We start from the raw sequence: 26,778 nt of genomic DNA, 5'->3' as shown, positions 1-26,778 counted from the left end.
GAAGAAGAATAGTAAGTTTTAATATTCTTACTGAGTTAGGCTATTATATGCAACTGAATTGTTAATTTGAGGGTATTTTACAATTTTTTATTAGGAACCAGTTACCTAAACAATGTAAACGCATTAGAGCAGGAGCATACTAGATCTCCAATCTAGTTACTGAAGCACAAATTCTATTGGCAAAACATGCATAAACATACACATTCTAGATGCAACACAGCAAAATGCTGATGTATAGTAAACCCATTCAAGAAAATATTGCAAATATTCAAAACTGATTATAAAACTCCAAACTACTTTTGAAATAATCTACTCCAAATCCTTCATTCCATAAAGGAAACTAAAGCTTAAAACAGTAGAGTTTTCTAATGCCACAAAGTGGCTTAATAACAATTGGATTAGTTCAGCCCAATGTACTTTCCATTCCATAACATGATAGTGAAAATTTAAAAGATTTCAAGCAGTTTCTAAATCCACTCTGATTCTTCAGTACTTAACAAAAGGACAAACTCAAGTAAATATATCCCCTAAATTTATGATGTTCCTGGAATTGTCATATGCCAGGATGCAGTCTCTGATGTTTGTTGAGAGCAGAGCGGTATCTGAAGGATTTTCCACAATCATTACATCCAAAAGGCTTCTCTCCTGAATGAATTCTCTGGTGCTGAATGAGGTATGTGCTCTGGCTAAAAGTCTTTCTGCATTCATTACAGTTATAAGGTTTCTCTCCAGTATGAGTATTCTGATGTTCAGTCAGATGAGTACTCCGGCTAAAGGCTTTGTCACATTCATTGCACTTATAGGGCTTCTCCCCAGTGTGAATTCGTTGATGCTGAGTTAGATGGGAGCTCTGGCTAAAGGTCTTTTCACATTTATTACACTGGTAGGGTTTTTCTTCTGTGTGAGTTTTTTGATGTTGAGCAAGAGATGAACAATGTCGAAAGGCTTTACCACACTCAGTACACTCATAAGGCTTGGCTCCTGTATGAATTCTCTTATGTTGTGTAAGGTGTATGTTCTGGTTGAATGCTCTCCCACACTCATTACACTTGTAAGGTCGTTCTCCAGTATGGATTTTCCTATGCTGAATAAGGGATGAACCATAACTGAAGGTTTTCCCACATTCATGACATTGATAGGGTTTCTCTCCAGTATGAATTCTTTCATGCTTAGCAAGAGATGAACTCCGAATAAAAGCTTTCCCACATTCTTTACATTCATAAGCTTTCTCTTGAGTATGAGTTTTCTGATGCTGATTAAGGTTTGAGAGATAACTGAAAGCCTTTCCACATTCACTGCATTCAAAGGGCTTTTCTCTCGTGTGAATTCTCCGATGTTGAGTAAGGGATGAGCAGTAACTGAAGGCCTTTCCACATTCATTGCATTTGTAAGGTTTTTCTCCAGTATGAATTTTCAGGTGTTGAGCAAGGGATGACCAGTAACTAAAAGATTTTCCACATTCTGCACAATCATAGGGTTTCTCCCCAGTATGTGTTTTTTGATGCTGAGTGAGGTTTGAGTGCTGGCTGAAGGCTTTCCCACATTCATTGCATTCGTACGGTTTTTCACCAGTATGAATCATATGATGACGGATAAAAGTTGAGGGCCCATTGAAGGCCTTTCCACATTCATTACATTTATAGGTTTTTTCTCCGGTATGAATTTTTTGATGTTGAGTAAGGTGTGTGCTCCTGGTGAAGGTTTTATCACATTCATCACATTTAAAAGGTTTTTCTCCTGTATGAATTTTCTGATGTTCCATAAAATGGCCTCTCTGGCTAAAGGCTTTTCCACACTCATTACAAGTATATGGCTTCTCGCCAGTATGAATTCTCTGATGCTGAACAAGATGGGTCCTCTGACTAAAGGCTTTCCCACATTCATCACATTTATATGGTTTTTCTCCAGTATGAATTCTTTGATGTTGAGTAAGAGATGGACCCTCAATGAAGCCTTTTCCACACTGATCACATTTATATGGTTTATCTCCAGTATGAATTCTTTGATGGTTTATAAGGTTTTCACTCCGGCTGAAAGCTTTTTCACATTCATTACATTTGTAGGGTTTTTCTCCGGTATGTGTTCTCTGATGGCGAATAAGAGCTGAACAATAACTAAAAGCTTTCCCACATTCATTGCACTTACAAGATTTCTCTTTTTTAACTGGGTTTGAATTCTGTTTGATGCTTCTTTTCGCAGAGGTCTCTTCTGGAGATGGTTCTTGTGTTACAAGGTTTGAACTCACATTGACACTTTTCCCAAATTCATTATTTACAGGGCCTTTTTCCCAACTGGGTATTGTCTTTTCAGTTACCTTTATTTCCTTTGGCAGTGTCTGTTGGTTTGCTTGCTGCCTCTCTAAACTGCCTTCACATTCCCAACTTTCTAGCAAGTTGGAACTCCAAGAATCATCTCTTTTGTGTTTTTCCACTATTACCTCTGGAGATAGCTCTTCTTCAGAAATGTCAGGCTCTGGGGCTGACACACTATTTTCAAGTCTTGTCTCCCAGTCTAAAAGAAAAAGAAAATTCCAGTGTTCTCTGAATAGAGAAAAAATAAACTGCTATTGTGGGAATTAATATAATGATACTAAAAAATAAATCCCTTGGAAAATTCTAATGGTTTTCAAATATATAGCCATATTATTTGGGGAGAAAGTTGGAAAGAGCTAAGTAGAATTATAAATAAAATACGAAAGCGGCAAAAGAATGTCTAATTCAATTTCGTAGATAATCTCTAAGAACCAGTTAGGAAATACATTTAAGATAATAGTTGATTAAAAAGGTGACAACAGAGATGGCTAAGAGTAGACAGAGATGAACTGAATCTGAAGGGGGCAGTTTGAATTGGGATTCCTTGCTAATAAACAACAAAACAAAAAATCCAAGAACCATGATTTAAAGACAGAACAAACAGGAAAGATTTATTAGCTAAGACCCCATGTGTTTTAGCCTGGAACACTGAAGAAATAATCACATCATTGCTAGATATGGGAAGAATTGTAAATAGTAGAGGAAATACTTCAGCAGGGAGAAACTAACAAGTTCAAGTCTAGGCATTTTGAGAATTAAGAAAAGTAATGGAGAGCTGGACTATAGTAGTGTTTGTAGAAGTGAAAGATGCCAACATCAGAATAACAAGGATGTTCAAATGTAGGATGGAAAGTATCAGCTCAAAAAAGGAAGGACAACAATAGCTAAAGCCTTAGAAAAATATGTGACAAAGAGCAGAGGCAGAGGGAAGATCCTTGAGAATAGTCAGGGTAACAGAATTAACAAAAATACTAATGAAAGAAAGCAGTTTATCAGCAAACACACAAAACAACAGAAGAAATGCAACCAGGACAGTACATAATCAGGAAGTAAAATGTTGCCCAAAACAAGAGAGATGACAACTAAAAGCAGCAGGGTAGTCAATGCTGGCAATATCCTTAAAGAACAAAGGCTGCGTTTAAAACAGCATTTCTTCAGTTTCAATGGTATCAGAAGTTTATAGCAGACCCCAGAGGATCCTGAATCTTTCCCATATTGCAAGCCCAGTCACTATTACTACCCCTACTACTATCACTGCAAGCATGAGCAGTGGGGCAGACCCCAGAGCTGCCTAGCATCCCCTCCACACCTGGCACTACGGGTAATAGCAAAGCATGTATTAGTGTAGGCAGCCTCACAGCAGTAGAATTTCTACAGGAGGGACAAGATCAAAACAATACAGGCTTTGGAAACAGCCGATTGTTCAAGAAATAAATATGTTTTCATCAACAGAAATGACACCAAGGAAGGTATGTTTGCACAGCAGGTAGCCATAAAGAACACCTCTGGAAGTACTTCACAATGAAAGATATGGAGACCATGGAGTCTGATGCTGCTAAAGAAGAGTGCATGGAAGTGGCAGATCTCCAACCCTGGTTGGAGTTCCACTCAAAGGCAACATGAAACAGACCATGGCCAATATTATCTATGTCATCATCTCCTCTACTCAATAACCAACAGAAGTACTAGAATACAAGGGGCAGGGCAAAAAATGAAGGGATGGAGAAAGTTCCCAAAGATCAGATTGAAAAATACCATCCCTATTGCAGAAAGCAATTCTCCCTTTACTACATGCAAAGTCTACAGACATTGACCATAGTATTCTGACATCCCATGTGTGGAAAAGTAATCGAGGGTGTTGACAACCAGGGGACAAGAAAACAAGGTAGACCAGTGAGACAGATACATATCAGGGTTATAGATCATGATTCTGAGGGTCAAGATCATCAAGACAGCTCCGAGAAGATGGCAATAAAGAGGATAAGGGAAATTATGTAGACTAGGCCCAGGGTTAGTGGCCACCTCAATGTAGGTACTGTCACAATATCACTACCTGTAGAGATGTCTACAAAAGTATACATCATTTTTATAAAGACAAAAGTAGCCAACTCACCAGCTAAGAATAAATCTATTCTAGATGCTGATAAAGATAGGATTGAGGGCTGATTTACCAAGACAATCATCATCAGGTCAAATTCCAGCAATAAAAAGTAACCAATAGAATGGAGCTAAGTATCTCAAGTGCTTGCCTTCTGTTCACTGACCAGGTAACTGGAACTATATAAATTATCTATGCAACATGGGGTGTGGGGGTTATTATTTTTGCCTAAATAAATCTTTTTGATAAAAAGTATTTTTTGAAAAGCATAAGTTTTTCAATACACATTTAAATGGTTTAAAACGGTTTTCTATCTGGTCAAGTAAAACTTCATTTTTAGTTTGTGATAAAACTTGACAACTTGCTTTTTCCAAAAGTTAACTAACCATAAGCCCCAGTTATTAAAGTTCTTCTTTTTTAAAAAATTAAGCTTTCTAAAGTATGTCCCATGAAACCATTCTAAGAGAAAGATTTTACAGATGTGATATGAATAAAAAGTATTCATGGTTGGAGGCAGGGTGGGGGTTGGGGAGATGTTACATTCTATGTAATCCTGTTGAACATTCATAACACCTAACTGCCTATTTAAAAAAAAAAATCTGAGTGGTACTCCAGTTAGAAACTTGCTAAAGTTTGAACATGGCACACAATTTTCCCCCATAAAGAAGAACCTCACCTATATCCCATTAACTCTAGAGACGTATCCCTTACCTAGAATGACTAGGTTTGTTTATTTTTCTAGGGTCAGATCCTTAGGTTACTTCACGCAGTTTGAAAACTGATGATTTAGAAGAAAGTTATTCATAATTTCAAAAACTGTATGATAAAGTGATAAAATCAGAAGCTAGCTAGGTGCAGTGGCTCCCACCTGTAATTGCAGCACTTAGGGAGGCTGAGGGGAGTAGATCACTTGAGCCCAGGAGTTCAAGACCAGCCTGGGCAACAAGGTGAAACCCTGTCTCCACTAAAAATACAAAAATTAGCCAGGCATGGTGGCATGCACCTGTAGTTCCAGCTACTCGGGAAGCTGAGGTGGGAGGATGGCTTGAGCCTGGGAGGCAGAAGCTGTAGTGAGCCAAGATTACGCCATTGCACTACAACCCGGGCAACAGAGTGAGGCTTTGTCTCAAAAAAAGAAAAAAAAAAATCAGAAGCTATACATGTTACTAGGAAAGAATTAGGTGATAAAGAAATAAAGCCTGCAGGTATGCAATTCATTTTTGTTGAGTTTGGTTGGGAAAGAAAAGAGAAACTGAACGGTGGCCATAAAGATTCATATTGTGGAGTAAATGTATTTGGAAATACAGGTTAGGTATTTCTAGGTAAAAGTACTAGGAATGAAGCCTGTAGACCCAAAATAAAAAATTGTAAGGACTGAAAAGTATGGTGATAATTATAAGATCATGGTCCTAAAGGAAGTAGAAAGAGATGTAATGCAGAGTCCAGTATGAGAGGTGGATTTCGTAAAACGGTAGGAAGGACATCTCAAAAAGGGACATTTATAACATAGAATCTATGTTCTATAACATAGAATATATATTGCAACAATTAGTGACATAACAAAGCATAAGAAAGTCCAGAAAACAGATGCTTTCTCATTTCTCCATAGGAAATACTTTAAAGGGAAGAAAAATACATCTACACTTCAGACATAAAATCCTCTCTTATCAGGCTGACAGTCAGAGTTAATGATATTCATCTGCTGGCATCCATGACTTACCTGCACAGGTACCTACTGGAATGCTTGGCTCCATGATCCATGGCTCTGTCCCTTGCTCTAACTGGGAAATCACATCAGGTTTAGAATCTTGGAGTCCTGTTCATTAGGGAAAAAAAGAAAGAAACCTGCAGTAAGGGAAAAGTAACATATCAGAATTCAATCACCGCTTTGTCTTTAGAAGAAATGACATGTAGTAAAAACCTGATAGAAGTGGATAACATATCAACCTTCAGTGTTATGTTACCAGTTCCCAGACATGGTGGGAGTATAATTTGGGAACTGATCTGGGTTCAGGAAAATTATTATTTTGTCCTCTGCTTGCTAGGATGCTAGAAACCTTTTCAAAAACTTTAGAAATTTAGAAATTGTTGGTTACTAAACTTAAAGGCAAACTCCCCTGAGCACGAGAGAGCCCTCCTCCTGAACACCCCTTGATATTAACTCGGAGAAGTTATCCTTACCTATAGAGACCAGGTGTGTATAATTTTCCAATGTCACATCTCTGAACAAATCTCTCTGGCCAGGGTCCAGCTGTTTCCATTCTTCCTGGGTAAAGTCCACTATCACATCCTTAAAAGTCACTGATTCCTGAAATACCAAACATATTTCTGCTTAGCCATAAGCCTTTACTTAGGAAAGGGGTAAAGTTAGCAATACTGACAGAAGTTAGGCAGTCTATAGGATGTCTGCAAAATAATCTTGACATTTTCTCCTTTATAAAATAAATGTAAAAACAGTGCCTCATCCATTGGGTTATTGTAAGAATTAAATAAAACATTCCAGGTGAAATGCTTAATTTAACATCTGGCATATAATAAGTGCTCAGTCAATATGGCCATTGTTGTCCTTCATCATCATCATTACCATCATCATCCCTGTGTTCCAACATATGTTAAGTATTAATGGTTTAACTATTATCATCAATAATATTTTTTACTACCTACAATGTGCAAGAGCACCCAAAGGTTTTTTGAAAAAGAGAGGTGGAAAGACTTGCCCTAATACATTTCAAAAGATAAAGTAATTAAAAAATGGCCTAGTTTGGAATAAAACAAAATGAAATAAAATAGAAAATCCAGAAATAGACTCATATTTATAAGAGTTGAAAGGCATTAAGCTGTTTTCAAATTGGTTAAAAGTTAATTATTTAATTTAAAAGTAAGTTAAAAGCTAAAAGTTAAATTAGTTAAGATGGATTAGCCACTAAATCATGCCATAACAAACAACTGTCTATGAAAAAAAAATTAAGGTGAGATCCTTACTTCACAACACACACAAAAATTCCTGCCAACCTAAAGATGAAATTTTAAAGAAAAAGTCAAAATAATATAGAATAAAAAGCAGGAAAATATTTGTATAAGCTTGAAATCTGGAAAGCAAAATTTACATGATGGAGAGACAGACTGATAGATACAACCACATAACAATGTAAAACATCTATCAGACATCATAAACAAAAGGCAATTTAACTAAAAAAAACTTCTGCACAATAAAAAAAAACCTACAGAGTTCAAGACAACCTGTAGAAGGGGCAAAAATATTTGCAAACTATTCATCTCACAAGGGACTAATATCCAGAATATACTCAAATCAACAGCAAATAAATAAATAGTACCATTAAAAAGTGGATGAAGTATCTGAATAAGCATTTCTCAAAAGAAGACATATAAACGCCCAAATATATGAAAAAATGCTCAACATCACTAAAGGCAAATCAAAATCATAATGAGATATCTCACCCCAGTTAGTCAAAAAGACAAAAAAAAAAAAAATAATAACAAATGCTGGCAAGGATACACCACTGGTAGGAAGGTAAATTAGTACAACCATTATGGAAAACAGTTTGGCACTGTCTCAAAAAAACTAAATATGGAACTACCATATGACCCAGCAATCCTACTAATGGGTATTTATCCAAAGTAAAGGAAATCAGTATACCAAAGAGACACATGCATCCCCATGTTTGCTATGGCTTTATTGACAACAGCTAAGATATAGAATCAACCTAAATGTCCATCAACAGATGAATGGATACAGAAAATGTGGTGTATATATACAATGGAATACCATTCAGCCATTAAAAAAAAGAATAAAATCTTGTCATTAGTGGTAACATGGATGAACCTGCAGAACATTATGTTAAGTGAAATAAGCCAGACATAGAAAGATAAATATTGCATGTTATCATTCACATGTAGGAACAAACAAAAACAAAATGAGTTCATAGAGAGTAGAACTGTGCTTACTAGAGGCTGGGAAGGGTAGTGAGGAGGGAAGGTTAGGGAAAGACTGGCTAACAGTTACAAAGTTACAGGTAGATGGAAGGAATAAGTTCCAGTGTCTATAGCACTATAGGGTGAATATGGTTAACAATAATTTTGTGTATAATTACAAGAAAATAGAAGTGAGGATTTGGAATATTCACAACACAAAGAAGTGATAAATGTTCAAGGTGGTGGATATGTTAATTATCCTGATTTTATCATTACACATTGTATTCACATACCAAAATATCACTCTGTATCCCATGGATATGTACAATTATTACATGTCAACTAAAAATTAAAGGGGAAAAGGGGAAAAGAAGGGATCAACTACCCACAAAAATAGCAACAATAAAGGCCAACAACCCAAATAAGCAAGTCACTGTGGAAAATGTGAAACCATGAAAAGATGCTCCCCTCCCCTAAAAATACAGTTAAACAGTAAAATATCAGACTGGGTAACACTGCTGAAGTGCTCATGTATACTATGGTGGAAAGAGAACCCAAATGCAATCTATCTAGGGGGCAATCTGACAAGATCTATCAAAACTTTAATGGATATACCATTCGATCCAGTCATCCTACTTCTAGGAATTTATTCTTCAGAAACTCTTCTAGGTACAAAGACATATGTACAATTGCCATTTCAACATCATTTGTGTGGAAGGAAAAAAAAAATCAAACTTACATGTCTATTAATAGGATAGTGGTTAAAAAATATATGGTACACCCATACTAAGACACTTTATATAGATAGTTATCAAATGAGGTATATCTATATGTACTCATTAGAAAATATGTACACAGGAGGACAGGCATTGTGGCTCACACCTGCAATCTCCACACTTTGGGAGGCCGAGCTGGGAGGACTGCTTGAGCCCAAGAGTTCAAGACCAGCCTGCGCAACATAGTGAGACCTCATCGGCACTAAAGATAAAAATAGAAATAAGCTGGGTGTGGTGGCACGCACCTGTAGTCTCGGCTTCTCAGGAAGCTGAGGTGGGAGGATTGCTTCTGCCCAGAAGTTCGAGGTTGCAGTGACCTATGATCATACCACTGCACTCTAGGGTATGATCCTACTTTTCTTTTTATGAATAGGAAGAAAGTTTATATGTAAATGAACAGAAAAAAATCTGAAAGAATACTCAACCAAATACTATTGGTGGGACTGGATAGTGGGACCTACAGGCAATGCAGGGAACTTCCTGCTTTTTTTTATTGCTATGTATTTAAAACTAAGTGAGAGAGCATTAACTTTGTTTAAAACATATAAATATATTAAATCATTAGGACTTTTCCCTCTAACCATGACAAAGCAACTGGACTAGTTCTTCCAATATAAATAAAACTGAACAATATATCTGAAACGAGTGTTTTCATATGTTGAACAGCAGGCAGGACAGAAGTGATACGGAGAGAAGGGAAACACTAACATGAGTCCCAAAATCCCCTTAACTTTTTGCCTGAGGAACTCTCCAGACTGCAGAGCAGAGAGGCAGAGCTCTACCAAAGCAGTGGTCTTACTGAGCTGAGGAGACCAAGTTGAAAGTTCAGAACTACTGAAGCAGGGAATCTGCAGGATACTGGAGAGGAGGGAGCTGCAGAGAAAAGGAATATCACAAATCTGGTGTAAATACAATCTCCATGGGCAATGCAAAGTTACCAACATGACATAACTGAGAAGTTATGTGCACAGCCGGCTCCCACAAACAGTTCCAGGACACTTTAGGAGCAGGACAAGTCCAGACTGTGAGGAAAGGGCATAAGCAGCAGGTCTGGTTGGCTCATTCCTTGCTAAATTCCAGGGACGCCTAGATCCTTGGTTCTGACCCTTGAACAAGCTCCGAAAACTAAACCTTTGAACACTTCCATGGTCACTAATTACTGACATAATTCTGTGTGCCTAGTCACTGATTAATGATGTTATTCTGTGTGCCCAGTGCACTGGGACAAGTTGTACCAAACTGTCAACATCGTTTAAAGAAACATGGAAATTTATGACGTGTACCAGGTGCCGAGTGTGGGGTCTATACTATAGCTGGTCATATGGCAGGTAAAGGCCAACGTGATCAGCAACCTTTATGAATTTGGACTCTAAGACTCAAGCAGGATTCTCTGGGTAGACATTTTTCTTGCTTCTGTGGCTCACAATAACAGAGAAAGTGCATCTGTATGATCATCACAGAGGGAGGGCTCGGAAGCCTGTACCTGATTTCTCTGGACTCTGCTTATGAATACCCTTTTCCTTCTGATCCTCTTTTGTATGCTTTGCTGTAATATTCTTTAGCCATGATTTATGCTACTGAGTCATATGAATCATTCCAACAAATCACTGAACTAAAGCATGGTCATGGGTCCCTGAAACACAGCCCTAGAGTAATGCTACACTAGATCAGCCCTAACATTGCTTACAGTTCAAAATACAGATGTCAACAGGATCAAGCTGTGGCCAAGATGGAATTAACAATAATTGGATTTACTCTCCTACATGAAATAATACATTCCAGACAAAATGAAACAAAAGTTTCCAACACACTGAACCTCAGGTAACAAAGAAAAGTGATCCCTGAGAATCAGGAAACAAATGATGTGAGCCCTATAATAGCTCTAGTTTACTGCCTTGAGAGTTTCCAAACACTGGTGTAGGGAGGTGGAACCTAGGAGTAGCCCAGCAGATTTCTGGAACTGAAGAGATAGAGCTGAGAGTTTGGAAAATCAAGATGACTAGAGTTCACAGGACACAGTACTGGAGAGGAGAGAGCTACACAAAGAGAGAAGCAAGGAAAACTGCAGAGGTTCCCTCTTGAGTATTCAGAAAAGTACCAATCTGTGCATGGGTGTGATGAAACTATCTGAGGCCAGTGAAAGAATCATCTAAAAGGAGTCATGGGACCAGTACCAGTGCTCAAAAAGGACTGGAAATACTTCAGCCAAAATGGAAAACTTCATAATTCATGAGGCATTGGGTAGAATACTCAGAATGGTCCTGCCTCTATAGTCGGGAATAAATAGCCTGAGACTAAATGCTGTTCCGAGCCCACCTAACAAATCTTAAAAGGCTCGAAAGGAACACACTGTTTCCAGTAACTTAACTGCATCCCAGAATAAGGTTCAATAAATTTTTTTTTTTTTTTTTTTGAGATGGAGTTTCCCTCTGTTGCCTAGGCTAGAGTGCAGTGGCATGATCTCGGCTCACTGCAAGCTCCGCCTGCTGGGTTCACGCCATTTTCCTGTCTCAGCCTCCCGAGTAGCTGGGACCACAGGCACCCACCACCACACCCGGCTAATTTTTTTGCATTTTTAGTAGAGACGGGGTTTCACTGTGTTAGCCAGGATGGTCTCGATCTCCTGACCTCGTGATCCGCCCACCTCGGCCTCCCAAAGTGCTGGGATTACAGGTGTGAGCCACCGTGCCCGGCCAAGAATATTTTATATGAATGTAAAAAATTCAGAACCCATAAGGTAAAATTCAGTGTGTGGCATCCAATCAAAGATTATCAGGCGGCTGGGCACGGTGGCTCACACCTGTAATCCCAGCACTTTGGGAGGCCGAGGTGGGTGGATCACAAGGTCAGGAGTTTGAGGCCAGCCTGACCAACATGGCGAAACGCCATCTCTACTAAAAATACAAAAAAATTAGCCAGGCGTGGTGGTACACACCTGTAATCCCAGCTACTCAGGAGGCTGAGGCAGGAGAATTGCTTGAACCTAGGAGGCAAAGGTTGCAGTGAGCTGAGATTGTGCCACTGCACTCCAGCCTGGGTGACAGAGTGAGACTCTGTCTCAAAAACAAACAAACAAACAAAAAATTATCAGGCAATGCAGAGAAGCAGGAAAATACAATGCATAATAAGGAGAAAAGTCAATCAATTGAAACCAACCCAGAAGAGATGTTAGAGTTAACAGATAAGAACATCAAAAGTTTTTATGACTGTATTCCATATGTTCAAAACATCAGGAAGAGATATGAAAGACATTAAAAAAAAAAAAAAAACCTAAATGGAACTTCTAGAGCTGAAAATGAGAATGTTTTGAGATTTAAAAAAATTCACCAGGTAGTATTAACAGAAGAGTAAGCTTTGAAGAGAGAGATTAGTAACTTCAAAGACACAGAAATCAAAGCTATTCAAAATAAAATTTAAAAAAGTTTAAAAAAAAGAGTCTTGGGGAGCTCTAGGAGAACTTTAAGTGGCCTGCTTTATGTGTAATTGGAGTACCAGGTCGGGGGCAGGGGAAAGATGAAAGGGGACCAAAAAACATTTTTGAGGAAATAATAGCTGATTATTTTCCAAACTTGATGATAACACACAAAAAAATTGCACCAAAATATGTCATAATCAAATAGCTCAAACTCAGTGATAGAAAAAAATCTTACAAGTAATCTGAGGAAAAAAGATACACAAATATAAAAAACAAAGATAAAAACAACAGTAACTTTTTTGTTAGAAATAATAGACACTGGAGCAACATCAAATACTGAAAAGAAGAAATCTGTCACACTAGAATTAATAGACAAAGGCAAAATAAAGACTTCTTTAGACATAGAAACCTGAAAGTATTATTCATGTAGACTTACACTATAAGAAATGTTAAAGGAAGTCCTTCAACCAGGAAAAAAAAAAAAGATACCAGATGAAAATATGGTTCGACACCAAGGTTTTTCAACCTTGGCGCTATTGATATTTTGGACCAGATGATTCTCTTAGATAAGTGTAGGGGCCTGTCCTGTGTATGGAGACATCACTGGCCTTACCCCACTGGATGCTAATAGCACTCCCTACCAAGTCTTGACAATCAAAAAAGTCCCCTAACACTCCCAAATATTGCTCCTTGGGGAGCAAAATCACTCACAATTGTGAACCACTGATTTATAAAAACGAAAAAAGAATACCAAAAATGGTCATTACACAATGAGCATTGTAATAATTATACACAATTATTTTCTTATTATTTAAATACCTTTCAAAGATAATTGGCTGCTTAAAGGAAATAACAACAAAGTATTATGGGATTTATAATATATGTAACAAGTAAAATATATGGCAACAATAGCATTAAAATTGCGGTGGGGGGGGAATGTAAATACACTATTCTAAGTAAAATGGACTATCACTTGAAAGTAAATGATGATTAAAACAAATATGAATCCCTAAAGCAACAAGTAAAATAGCAAAGAGTTATGGCTAATAAGCTAATGAAGGAGATAAAATAGAATCATAAGCATATTCAATCCAAAAGAAGGTAAGAATAGAAGGAAAAAAAGAAAAAAGACAATACAAATAGAAAACAAACAGCAAGGTAAAAGACTTATCCATATCAAAAGTCACATTATATTTAAATGTAACACATTACATGTAAGATAATATTGAATACAAATGGTCTAAACACCCCAAGAAGCAGAGATTTCCAGATCTGATTAAAAAAAAAAAGCACAACCCGGGTGGGGTGGCTCACGCCTGTAATCCCAGCACTTTGGGAGGCCAAGGCAGGTGGATCATGAGGTCAGGAGATCAAAACCATCCTGGCTAACATGGTGAAACCCCGTCTCTACTAAAAATACAAAAAACTAGCCAGGCATGGTGGTGGGCGCCTGTAGTCCCAGCTAATGGGGAGGCTGAGACAGGAGAATGGCGTGAATCAGGGAGGTGGAGTTTGCAGTAAGCCGAGATCACGCCACTGCACTCCAGGCTAGGCAACAGAGCAAGACTCCATCTCAAAGACAAAAAAAAAAGGCAAAACCCAACTACATGTTGCTTGTAAGTAACTCACTTTAAATATAAAGATACGAATAAGTTAAAAGCAAAAATATATAAAAATATATACCATATGTCAAGGAAATTTCAAGGCAAAAGATATTACCAGGCATTAAAAACACCATTTCTCAACAATAAAGGAGTCAACTGATTAAGAGAACATAACAATCCTAAACATTTATGCACCTAATAACAGAGCTTCAAAATATATGGTGCGAAAATTGGTAAAACAGCAAGGAGAAACAGATCAACCTACAACAGTCTGAGATTTCAATACCCCTTTCACAATAACTGATAAAACAAGCAGACAGGAAATCAGTGAGGATATAAAAGACTTGAACAACACTATCAACCAAGTTGACCAAACTGATATCTGTGGTATACAGAACAAGGCCCTCCCAAAAATGTCCATGTCCTAACCCCTGAAACCTGTGAATTTGTTACCTAACATGGCAAAAGAGACTTTACAAATGTGATCAGGTTAAGGACCTTGAGTGGGGAAATTATTCTGTATTACATGGGTGAGCTTAGGGTAATCACAAGGGTCTTTGTAAGAGGGAGGTAAGCGGATCAGAGTAGGAGATACAAAGATAGAAGACAAGTCAGAGTCAGAGAGAGACAGACAGAGAGATAAATTTGAAGATGCCACAGTGCTAGTTTTGAAGATACAATAAGTAGACACAATCCAAAGAACACAGCAGCCTCTAGAAGCTGGAAAAGGCAAGGAATAGATTCTTCCCCTAGAACCTTCAGAAGAATGCTGTCCTGACAATCTATTTTGGACTTTTGACTTATAAAACTGTGAGTAAATGTTATTTTAATGCCATCTAAGCTTATGGCAATTAATTATAGCAGCAATAGAAAATGAATACATCTATAGAATATTCTATAAAACAATAGCACAATATACATTCTTTTCAAGCGCTCACTGATAGTTTACCAAGATGTACCACACTCTGGACAAAAAACCAAGTCTCCATAAATTTGAAAGGATTCAAGTCATACAAGGTATGTTCTCTGATTACGGATATTTTCACTGTCTTGATTGTGGTAATGGTTTCATGAATGTATATATGTCAAAACTTATCAAATTGTACATTTTTAAATATGTGCACTTTACTGTCACAATATACTCCCCAATTAAATAGAAAATACCAAAAGTACTTGGGCTGAAAGTGGGAAGAACTGGTACCATTTCTTTGTTAAGAAAATTCAGTTATGGGACAGGAATTAAGCAGGGGGAAAATTTTAAGAAGGAGGAGGGCTTGAGGTTGATTATGGCTGGTGAGCAATTGTTACCTTTTTTGTCTAAGTTCTCCATCAGTCCAGGTCACTTTTCTTCCATTAAAAATCATTAATGGTTCATAAATGGCTTACACGATAAAGCCTTCAACTTCTCATCCAGGTATTCAAGGCTTTCGTATTCTGACTTCATTCAATCATTTGTGTACCACTTGCCATAAACCATCTCTTCCATATTTTTCTGAATCCTGTGTAATATCTGTTAATTCTTACTTACGAACTTGTGCTTATAATCTTCTCTATACCTAGAATCCATACCTCCATCCCCACCACCTTACTTGTTCAAATATCCAAATGTCACCTATTGTTTTAGAGGCATCACAAATCAGCCATTCTCCATGAAACTCTCCTAATCCTTCCAGAGCACATACATTTTTCCATTCTCTAATATCCACATTACTCATTTCACCTTTCTTATATTTACCTGTTTTATTTTCTAGTAGTCATTTTGGCCTATTAAAGGAACAAGTTTTGGGGCTGGGCGTGGTGGCTCACACCTGCAATCCCAGCACTTTGGGAGGCCAAGGTGGGTGGATCATGAGGTCAGGAGTTCGAGACCAGCATGGCCAGCATGATGAAACCCTGTCTATACTAAAAATACAAAAAATTAGCTAGGTGTGGTGGTGCAGGCCTGTAATCCCAGCTACTCGGGAGGCTGAGGCAGGAGAATTGCTTGAACCCAGCAGGTGGAAGTTGCAGTGAGCGGAGATCACCACCATTGCACTCCAGCCTGGGTGACAGAGGGAGACTCCATCTCAAAAAAAAAAAAAAAAAAAGGATCAAGTTTTGTACTTATTTTGCTCTCCCATCCCTGGAGAATAGCAAGATACTAAGCAAGAGGTAAGTGGTGAATGTATTAGTTAAAGCTGGAGAGGCAGAGTTAGGAATGCGGTTACTAGACAGATAAGAGCCCAGAATGAACGGCCAACATTGATTTTTGGATAAACAGAAAAAAACAAAACAAAAAAACCACAATCACCCTCTAAAGAATAAAATGGCATTTCAAGAAACCACATCTTACCTGAAAACTGGCTGATGAGAGTAGATTATGTCCCCCTTGGTGAAGGGTGGAGTCTGGAGAGGACAGATCTAGGGGAAGAAGCAGGAGCCATATGACTTCTATTTGAAAATAACAGAAACTATGCCATTTCCTTTACATTTTAGAATGCAAAAAAAAGTTACAAGGTAACTGGGGCCCTGGTACCCTCCTCAGTAGGCTCAGGAGGTAAAGCATTGCTTTATGATTCAGTTTTGTACCTAGACACTTAGAAGTCATATGTATTATATGACTCATCTATGTTCCTTATTAAGTAAGGCAAACTATTTCTGCTGCCTTTTCTCTGCTACATATAAAATATGAAGAAATAATCCGATTACTTTCCAAAAGTCTTTATAGGCCCTTTGAAAACTTTGCTATTAAGGCAAATTAAATATCACAATGACATATGCTACTTACTCTACCCACCCAACAGAATGTCTTAAATTAAATAGACATGGTCAATGCTAATTGCTGGCAAGAATGTAAAGCAATTAGAACTTTTTAGATTGGCATATGGAATAAATGTATCAACCACTTATGAAAACTGGTAGTTTATACTAAGCTAAACATATGACTATCCTATGACTCAGCAATTCCACTCCTGTCCTTACATCCATAAAAATGCTTATGTCCATCAAAGACTTGTACAAGGATCTTCACTGCAGATTTATTCATAATATCTCAGAACTGGAAACAACCCAAATGCCTTTCAACAGAACACAGCATAAACAACCATGGTATTTTCATACAATGGATTACTCCAAAATATAAGAAAGAGCTACTAACATAATTAACAACATGGATGCATCTCATAAACATAATGTTGAGCAAAATAAGCCAGACAGAAAATAATGCATACTGTATGACTATATTTATATTAAGTTTAAAAACCAACCAAACTGATCTATAGTAATGAAAGTTAGAATAGTACTTCTGGAGGGATAACTGACTGGGCAGAGGCACAAGATACTTCTGGGGCATTAGAAACATTCCATATCTTGGTTATACTAGTTTACACATACATAAAAATTTGAAAAGGTATATACTGTACAGTATTTGTGTGCTTTACTGTATATAACTTATACCTTAATAAACAAAACAAAACAAAAAAAAACTTTGCTCTTGGGGGAATCCATTCAGAGTACTGGTTGACAGGAAAGCCTGATTCTCAAAATGACTCGTCTGGTAATTAATTATGTAAAATTATGCAAGTCCCTTGTCTTCTTTAGGCTTCAATTTTCTCATCTTTAAAAGACTAGAGGCAAATGTCTGACAAACATACCTTTCAAAATCCTCTTGAAGAGGAGATAGTGGTGAGGAAAACCAAACTAGGTACACCTGTTTCCACAAAGAAGTAAAACAAGAAAAATTTTCTCCTCTTAGAAATTTAATGTATGCAGAAATACTAGCGAGGGAAGATGTCTCTGGATATAAAAATTTGAATGAGATTGGCTGGGCACAGCGGCTACGCCTGTAATCCCAGCACTTTGGGAGGCCGAAGTGGGCGGATCACCTGAGGTCAGGAGTTTGAGACCAGTCTGACCAACATGGTGAAACCCCGTCTCTATTAAAAATACAAAAATTAACTGGGCATGGTGGCACGCACCTGTAATCCCAGCTACTCAGGAGCCTGAGGCAGGAGAACTGCTTGAACCCGGGAGGCAGAGGTTGCAGTGAGCTGAAATTACGCCACTGCACTCCAGCCTGGGCGATAGAGTGAGACTCAGTCTCAAAAAAAAAAAAAAACTTTGAATGAGACATGAGGTATGAAGTAGAAAGACTAGCAATGCTGTAAGAGATGCTTGGTAAAAACTAAGAAAAAACAATCAAAACAGGTAAGGGTCAAGATGGATATTTATGACTACACACAGATGCATGAGATAGTGGCAATAAGCCAAGTGAATTTGCACCTGAAAAAAAAGAAGGGAAACCCAATATTTTAGGCATTAACCAAGGCTTGCTGGGCTGGAAGACATAAGACCTTAAAACTATATAACTTAAAAAAAAAAAATCAACTAAGGGACTAAATATAAAGACAGGGGGGAACATGAAGAATAAAAAGAAAAGCTAAACAATCAAATGGAGAGAACCCAAGTAATTTCAGGGAATCTAAATTGTACCACTAAGGTGCAAGGACAATCTCTTTGGGATACAACCATTAGGATAGGTCAGTGTCATCGGATTTTAGTTCCAAGATTCAAATTCCAGAGAGAGCCAACTGGCCTAGTGTGGGTTTCATGACCAATCCTTGTTTAAAAGAGAGCTAGGTAAAATTTACGCAAAATGATCTGATATAAAGAGACAGACTAAGAGATGGATTATTGTATGTGATGCAATAATCGTGAGTGTGAAACCTGATGGAAACTGTAGATAAACCAAAAGAAAGAAAAAAAAACAAAAGCAGCACCATGCTGGCAACAGTATGACATAGACAGCTTAGGCAAGTAGGGGTGATGAATAATATGGAGAAAAGCTTTGGCTATGTTAAGTTTCATTTTGTAAAAAATGTATTAATCAAGAAATTCTTAATGCTGTCATGCCTCAGAAAGCAGAGGAAGCAATAAAGGGAACTATTATGCTCAACTTGATTTTGACCAGTAAAGAAAAACTGTTTTGTAACAGAAGTCTTAAGAAAAAAAATGAAGATGTTATCTTGGAAGTTCTTAACAGTGAAAGAAAATGTTCTACATGCACAGACAGGTACCTAAGACTTTAGGAAAACAGAATCAAGAGAAATGTCTCAGATAAGATGCTTTTTATTCCAAGTAACAGCAACCAACGGAACCAAAAACAGCAACAGTTACAGAAACCAACTGTGTGCCTGGCGCATAGTAAATGCTCAGTATGTGCTGCAAAAATTATTACAAGGAACAGAGGCTCAGTAAAGTTAATCCTAATGATAAAATTGTAAGAAATCCCCAAAATAAAGAAAAAACAAAGGCTTTTAATGAAACTACTTTGACTGATTTAATTCTGATAAACTTAGAATATATATTTTAAAAATCTACTGTAAAAAAGACTTGAAGGACAAAAAATTGAAGAGTAGTATGGAACAAACCTACATTATTCACATGAATAATATGAATAATGTTAAGATTTCTAATGATATTATTTTTAACAAATGCAAAAAAAGGACTGCATGATAATAGTTAGGTTAAACCAAACTTGATTGCACAGCCATACCTAAAGAATGTAAAGACAACACCAATGCAGAGGGAAGTCTATAGGGACACGTCATAAGCCTCTGTCCTTACCCTGACCTGTTCAATGACATGTAGGAAGAAATAGAAGGAATATTCATTAAATCTGCTAGTGGCATTAAGTTGGAAAGGACAGTTAAGACACTGAATAACTAAATTAGGATTCATAATCATTCTGAAAGCCTAAAACAAGTGACCAAAAAATTGGACAATCATAACTGTAAGTCCTGACATTAAGGATAATAATAATTCCATTACACAAAAATGGTATAAATCTAGATCACTGCAGTTTATGTAAAAAAAATCTAAAGTTTACAGTACATTACTGATAGTTTTTAAAGCAAATGTGATCTGATGCCAAACAGCAGAAGTATAATCCCAGTCAAACGAAGTAGTACATTATTCTTTCAGGTACTTTTCAAAGCACATCCAAAGAACTATGTTTACCATTAGGCACTGCATTTTACGAAAAATGCTGACAAGCAGGAGAGTTTTCAGAGAAGAGGTATAGATAACATCACACAGACCAATCAAAAGAAGTGAGGCTATATTGCTTAGAATTTATGAGGCGGAGTTGTAACAGCTGAATTCATGTATCTTAAGGGCAGCAGTGTGAAATTAAGAACAGTTTCCTTTTCTCTGGAGGACTCAGAAATAAGATCAACACAAAAGTTACAGGAACAAGTACATCTGTTTAATATAACAAACTAAAAAAGAAAGCCAACAAGGGAATAGTCTGCACCCAAAATGGCGAGTTTAATGCCACACTAGTTCTGGCCTAGGGTTGACAGACTGCCATCTGCCAAGGAGATTTCAAAACTAACTCTTTCATTGAAGGGATGATTACCAAGATGTCTTCTGACTTCAACATTATAATTTTAATATTTAATATTCAGAAGTCATGTGGGGATCACATATACTCTGAATGATTATGTCTTTTCATTCCCCAATGGAATGAAAGAAAAAATAAACTCCTCCCCCAAGTATCTCTCTATAAAAAAGAATCTCTCCCTACAATGTAATTCGGTTTCTTTGCTAATCCCTAAGCATACCGTTCCTTCCTTCCAGCTCTCCTGCTCTGATCTCAAGTATTTGATCCTCCAGTCATGACTGTTCTCAAGCCTCCATCAACCCACTCTCCCCCAAGTCGACCCCACTACCTTCCATCTCAGAAGCTCATCCCGTTCCTCTGGAACTTGAATACCAGGGTTCGCCAGGCAGCGTTCCTTCAGCTGATACCTCAGTCTGGGACTCAGATGTCTAGCTCCCCTTGCAGCGAGTCTGCAACACGCTGAGGTTTTCTATCCTAAAAAACACAGGATGGCGTCAGCAGCATACGTCACACAATCACACATCAGAGTCTTGCAAAGTGACCAAGAGGTCTTACACGAGAGAAGTGCCCTAAGAGAGCACTAGAGAGGCGTGTGCCACTCCGATGAACAAAAACAGAGTGGAGATCGGGTAAGCAGGTTCTGCCTCAGATCCAAAAAACCCTTGGTGCCCACCCTAGAATCTGGCCGGGGCATCCACAGACCTGGTCTCTTCCCTCTGTGCACATTTGTGACTCACACCCCTGCGAGGTCGGATAACACGAAGACACACCTGTTGCAGAGCGTTAAAGCTGGAAGGTGGATAAGCAGGGCGGGGCCCGGCACCCGACTTCCCCTTAGGCCAGAACAAAAGAACAAAGCCCTCCAAGGGATCAGGGCGGGACCGCCCCGCACAGACGGAGGCGAGGTGCGCCCCCTTTGAGGACTCCCCAGCTTTCTCCCGCAGAGGCCTCTAAGCGCGAAACCAGAAGGGTGACGTCACGGGTCCGGAGGGCTGGCTGTTGCCATGGTGATACCTGAGCTCCCCTCCCTTTATAGCGATCCACACACTCTGATCCCGGGTCCGGAAGCGCACTGACCGCCACCAGACCTAACGCAGGGAGCCGAAGCAGCTGGACTTCCAGAGCGCCAACCTCTTTCCACGCCTACAACCGGCTTCAACGGTCACTTCCGGTCCTTACGAGAGAGCCCCGCTCCGCCCCGCACGCCGGCGCCGGGCGGGCACACTGGACCAGCGTTCCCAGAACACTCCGCGACGAGGTTGCTGAACTTCATTTCCCAGAGGCTTTAGCTAACGTTTCGCGTTCGCCCTGCGCAGTGCCGCACATTTTCGCCGCCAGTCATTTGTTCCTGTTTCAGGTATGCGTGTGCGTTGTAAACTTGTCTGACTGAACTGATTTTAAGAAATACACGTCTACTGACCGGGCGCAGTGGCTCACGTCTGTTATCTCAGCACTTTGGGAGGCCGAGCTGGGTGGATCACTAGGTCAGGAGTTCGAGACTCAGCCTAGCCAATATGGTGACACCCCCGTCTCTACTAAAAATACCAAAATTATGGTGGTGGCGCGCGCCTGTAGTCCCAGCTACTCGGGAGGCTGAAGCAGGAGAACGGCGTGAATCCGGGAGGCAGAGGTTGCAGTCAGTCGAGATCGCGCCACTGCACTCCAGCCTGGGCGGCACAGCGAGACTCCGTCTCAAAGAAACAAAAAAGAAAAGAAAAAAAAAAAGAAATACACGTCTGCACACAGTTTTAAAACGCAAACAATCGTTACCTTTATTACATGTTCTACCTTATATTTTCTGTTCTACTCCTTTGTCATTTTGAAAATACTGGTAGTTACCCATTAAATTTGTTTTCACGACTCTCAACTGAGTGGCGACCAACTTTATTTATTTATTTATTTTGAGACGGAGTCTAGCTCTGTTGCTCAGGCTGGAGTGCAATGGCACGATCTCGGCTCAGTGCAACCTCCACCTCTCGGGTTCAAGCGATTCTCCTGCCTGAGCCTCCCGAGTAGCTGGGATTACAGGCATGCACCACCATCCCCGGCTAATTTTTGTATTTTCAGTAGAGACGGGGTTTCACCATATTGGCCAGGCTGGTCTCAAACTCCTGACTTCAAATGATCCGCCCGCCTCGGCCTCCCAAAGTGCTGGGATTGCGGGCGTGAGCCACTGCGCCCGGCCCCAACATGTTTTTCTAATGCTTAAGGAAACCCGGAGATGATATTAGCATGTTTTGCCCCTCAGTAAAGCATCTTATATGCCTGTGTCAGCCAGCACATAGCTGCATATAGCCCAAGGCCAGTCTGTCCGTCACTGTGTCCTTGGCAGAAAAAAAGAATCCAACAAATCGGTAGATTTTTATATTTAAGACGTGGCACTTGCATTTTACTGTGCTGGTGTGCATTCCCAGCATTTGGATAAGGGGCCGAGGTCAAGTCTCTCAGACTGTTGGCTGACAAACATTAAACCTGGAAATCCTAACACTGAGTATATGAAAAACAATTACAGTCAAGGGAACATGATAGAGAAAGCTTCGATCATCTTAGAGAATGCATATATTGTCATGAAGAGAACATTGGTTTAAATAAATAAAACAAATGTTTAAGAGAATGAAAAGACAAGGCACAGACTGGGAGAAAATATTTGCAAAATACATATCTGATAAAGGACTGATATCCAAAATATATAAGAACTCTTAAAACTCAACAGTAAGGAAACAAACCGATTAAAAAAACAGGCCAAAGACCCTAACAGATGTCACCAAAGAAGATATACAGATGGCAAATAAGCATATGAAAAGATGCTGCACATCATATGTCCTCAGGGAAATGCAAATTAAAACAATGGGGTGCCACTATACACCTATCAAAATGGCCAAAATCCAGGACCCTGACAATACCAAATGCTGACAAGGATGTGGAGCAACAGGAACTTTCATTCATTGCTGGTGGGAATGCAAAACGTTAGAGCCATGCTGGAGGACAGTTTGACAATTTCTTACAAAACTAAACATGCTCTTACCATACGATCTAGTAATTGTGTTCCTTGGTATTTATGCAAAGGAGTTGAAAATGTATGTCCACACAAAACGTGCCTAAGAATGTTTATAGCAGCGTTGTTCATGATAGGCAAAACTTGGAAGCAGCCAAGATGTCCTTCAGTACATGAATGAATACATAAACTATGGTACATTCGGACAATGAAATATTCAGTAAGGAAAATAAATGAGCTATCAAGCTACCAAAAAGGAAGAAGAACAGAAGACCATTAAGTGCATATTGGTAAGTGAAAGAAGTCAATCTGGAAAAGGCTACATACTGTATAATTCCATCTATATAACATCCCTGAAAATGCTAATCTATGGAAACAGCAAAGATTAGTGGTTGCCAGGGGCTTAGGGGGAGGGAAAAAGGGAAGAATAAGTGATGTTCAGTGGATTTTAAGAGGGAAGAATAAGTGACGTTCAGTGGATTTTTAAGGCAGCGAAACTATTCTGTATGATATAGTAATGGTGGATACATGTTGTTATACATTTGTTAAAACCCATAGACTATACAGCACAAAAGTGACCCGTAATATAAACTATGGTCTTTAGTTAATAATAATTTATGAACATTGGCTCATCAATTGTAATAAATATACCACACTAATGCAAGATGTTAATAATAAAGAGACTGGGAGAGAAAGGGGGAAGGAAGGAGTATACTGAAACTCTACTTTCCACTCAATTTTTCTATAAACCTAAAACTGTTCCAAAAGTTTTCTATTAAATTTAAAATATAAGAATGTTAAATATGCTTATGGTAAGGTCTCAGAAGGAAATTAATGACATGCAGTTAGAAACTGAAGGAATGGTGATCTTGTTATAAAGAGGGAGAGACTTGGCTGAATTGTATTCTACAGTTGGGTGGAAAACAGAATTTGTACATGATGAACTTGAATATTTAGCTGAGAATACTTCCAAGTAAAATGTGGAATGTGCAACCTGGTTAGTTATTGCTGCTTATGGTGAAATGCATGAGGAAAGAAATAAACTGAGGAAGGAACTATTCAGCCAAAGGAACCAGCACTCATGATTTGGAAAACTTTTAGCCATACCTTATACAAATGAGACTTTCAATACATATTGAGGACACAGAAAGATATAATTTCTGTCTTCAGCAACTTCTCTATCTCTATGTTGCTCAAAGTGGCCTCCAACTCCTGACCTCAAGCAATCCTCCCACCTCGGCCTCCCTAAATGATGGGGTTACAATCCATAAGCCACTGAACCCAGCCCTCAGAAACCTTTTGTGCTTAAAAAAACACCTCAGCAAAATACAAAGCAACTAGTGATATATTTGAACTAAAATTACCAATCAACTGTTGGCTTGTTTGTTTTACTGTAACCATGACTAGGGACTGGCCACAGCTGCAATCTTATTTGTTTTACTGGGCTGAAAACAAAAACATGGTAGAATGGATCTCAGTAAAGGTAGAGAGTCAGGACTTAGTTGCAGGAAACAAAAACTAGTCCAGTTTCTACTTTAGCCCTAAATTGGAAACAAATCAAATGTCATTCTGTACTTAAAAAGGCAAATTGTCAATTTTTCTTCAAATACAAGGAATACCAAAGAAAATAAATTATTTTCTACAAAGAAAAAAAAAATTAGCTAGGCATGGTGGTGCATGCTTCTATTCCTAGCTACTCTGGAGGCTGAGGCAGAAGGATGGCTTGTGCCCAAGAGTTCAGGTTACAGTAAGCTATGATGGTGCCACTGCACTCCAGTCTGTGTGACAGAGTAAGACCCTGATTCTAATTTTTTTTTATTTTTTAAAACAGATTTTTGATATTTCTGTGGTATCTAACTGTATTCAAAGCTGGAGTTGCAAATAATTTCAGCAAAAAAATTATATATAAAGAAATGCTTAACAAAAATATGTCCACCAAATAAAAAGGATGTGATATGCATGAACTATGAACAACAATCTATAACACAATTTATATCTGTATGGACACCTCGCTAACCCATCAAACTGCTTCATGTCTATCCCCTCAAATTATAGTCTTCCATAAATCTAGTGAATTTCTTTTAGTCTTCTTTTGACCCTGTAGGGGTGAGAGAATCTTTTTTCTCCGCTCTGGAGTTTGGTTATCTGAGTCTGAGAAATAAAGTTGCCAGTAGACAGATTAACAGAAGCAAAGGCATACACATTTATTATGCACATATGCACAGGGGTCCCAGAAAGTGTAAGTGAGACTCAAAGAAGGGGCAGATGGTTGAAGCTTAAATAGGTCTTGGAGCTACATAAAGAAATAGGGGCTTGAAGGCTCCTGGAAGGTGGTGGCGAGAAGTAATGTGAGGGTTAGGGCAGGAACTACTCTGGTAAAAAAGCTTGTCTTATTACACAGATAAAGTCTCTCAAGTAGCAGCCCTCAGAAAGGTGGTGAAGAAAAGAATTGAAGTCTGGCTTGGCGAGATGTCCCAGGCGTGGAGACCTTTAGTTTTCTCTCCTGGGATCTGAGTTAATCTTCTCTGGTTTAGTACAGATTCCAGGAGAGGGTTCATGACAATCTCTTTCCTTCTGGAGGAACTTCCCTGAGTCAAATAAGGGAAACTTCAGTGAAAGCCCCTCCCTGCCATTCCGGAATGAAAGAGGATCAGGAGGCAGTGGGGCTGCGGAAGGTCAGAGAGACTTTGGTTCTGAGGTTCTTAGGTTGTTCAAAGTACTCAGCACTTCCAAGAGCCATACTTTGGGGTATCGTTTTCTGAGCGCTAACAAGGCTCCTCAGAAAATCTCTGTCTTTTCCATCCCGCTCTTCCTTTCTTCTCTTCCTCTTTCTCCTCTTCTTTCTCCTTCATCCTCTTATTTCTACCTCCTGTCCCTCCTTCCTTTCTTCTCCCTTCTGGTCACTTTCTTCTCTCCCTCTTCCTCCTTGTCCCTCTTCCTCATTTATCTACTTAGTCGACATGGTTTCTTAGCTTGCGATTGTTTCCCTCTTTTCTTAGATTAGTATATGGTTCCAAGAAGTAGACGAAAGCCAGTTACAGTAATCTGTGCACCCGAAGGGCTCAGGAAAACTCCAGGACCGGCTGCTTTAGACTTCAATACCGAAGCACAAGAGAAAAAGAAAATATACTGCGTGGGTTAGATTTTGAGAGAAGGAGCGTCTGCCTTGGCCAAAAATCAAAGTAGGATCTTCCTTTTTGATAGGTAACCCGGTTCCATGGGAACTCATGAATCGTCTATAAATTTCTTTCTTAACCCAACTG

At 38.8% G+C, this 26,778-nt stretch overlaps 1 protein-coding gene across 23 annotated transcripts; it reads right to left on the bottom strand.

Annotated features, from left to right (window-relative positions):
• ZNF184 (zinc finger protein 184) lies at nucleotides 1-21,671 on the bottom strand. Of its 23 annotated transcripts, none has more exons than XM_074039074.1 (7): nucleotides 21,291-21,671; nucleotides 20,849-20,994; nucleotides 16,471-16,538; nucleotides 15,447-16,203; nucleotides 6,592-6,718; nucleotides 6,131-6,226; nucleotides 1-2,511 (listed from the first exon to the last, which is right to left on the bottom strand). In XM_074039074.1, exons 6-7 carry the CDS (start codon nucleotides 6,162-6,164, stop codon nucleotides 554-556), a joined length of 1,992 nt encoding a protein of 663 aa, XP_073895175.1. In that variant the 5' UTR covers nucleotides 6,165-6,226; nucleotides 6,592-6,718; nucleotides 15,447-16,203; nucleotides 16,471-16,538; nucleotides 20,849-20,994; nucleotides 21,291-21,671; the 3' UTR covers nucleotides 1-553. The 23 variants fall into 23 exon arrangements, with proteins under 23 accessions (XP_073895175.1, XP_073895179.1, XP_045245920.2 ...); XM_074039078.1 differs by having other exon boundaries at nucleotides 6,131-6,255; nucleotides 15,447-15,637; XM_045389985.2 differs by having other exon boundaries at nucleotides 1-2,540; nucleotides 15,447-15,637.
• Nucleotides 21,672-26,778: the final 5,107 nt, after the last annotated feature.

Source organism: Macaca fascicularis, chromosome 4 (genome assembly GCF_037993035.2).
Source record: "Macaca fascicularis isolate 582-1 chromosome 4, T2T-MFA8v1.1".
NCBI lineage: Eukaryota > Metazoa > Chordata > Mammalia > Primates > Cercopithecidae > Macaca > Macaca fascicularis.
The sequence above is the reverse complement of the archived record's forward strand: the minus strand, read 5'-3'. Positions and strand labels throughout refer to the sequence as shown.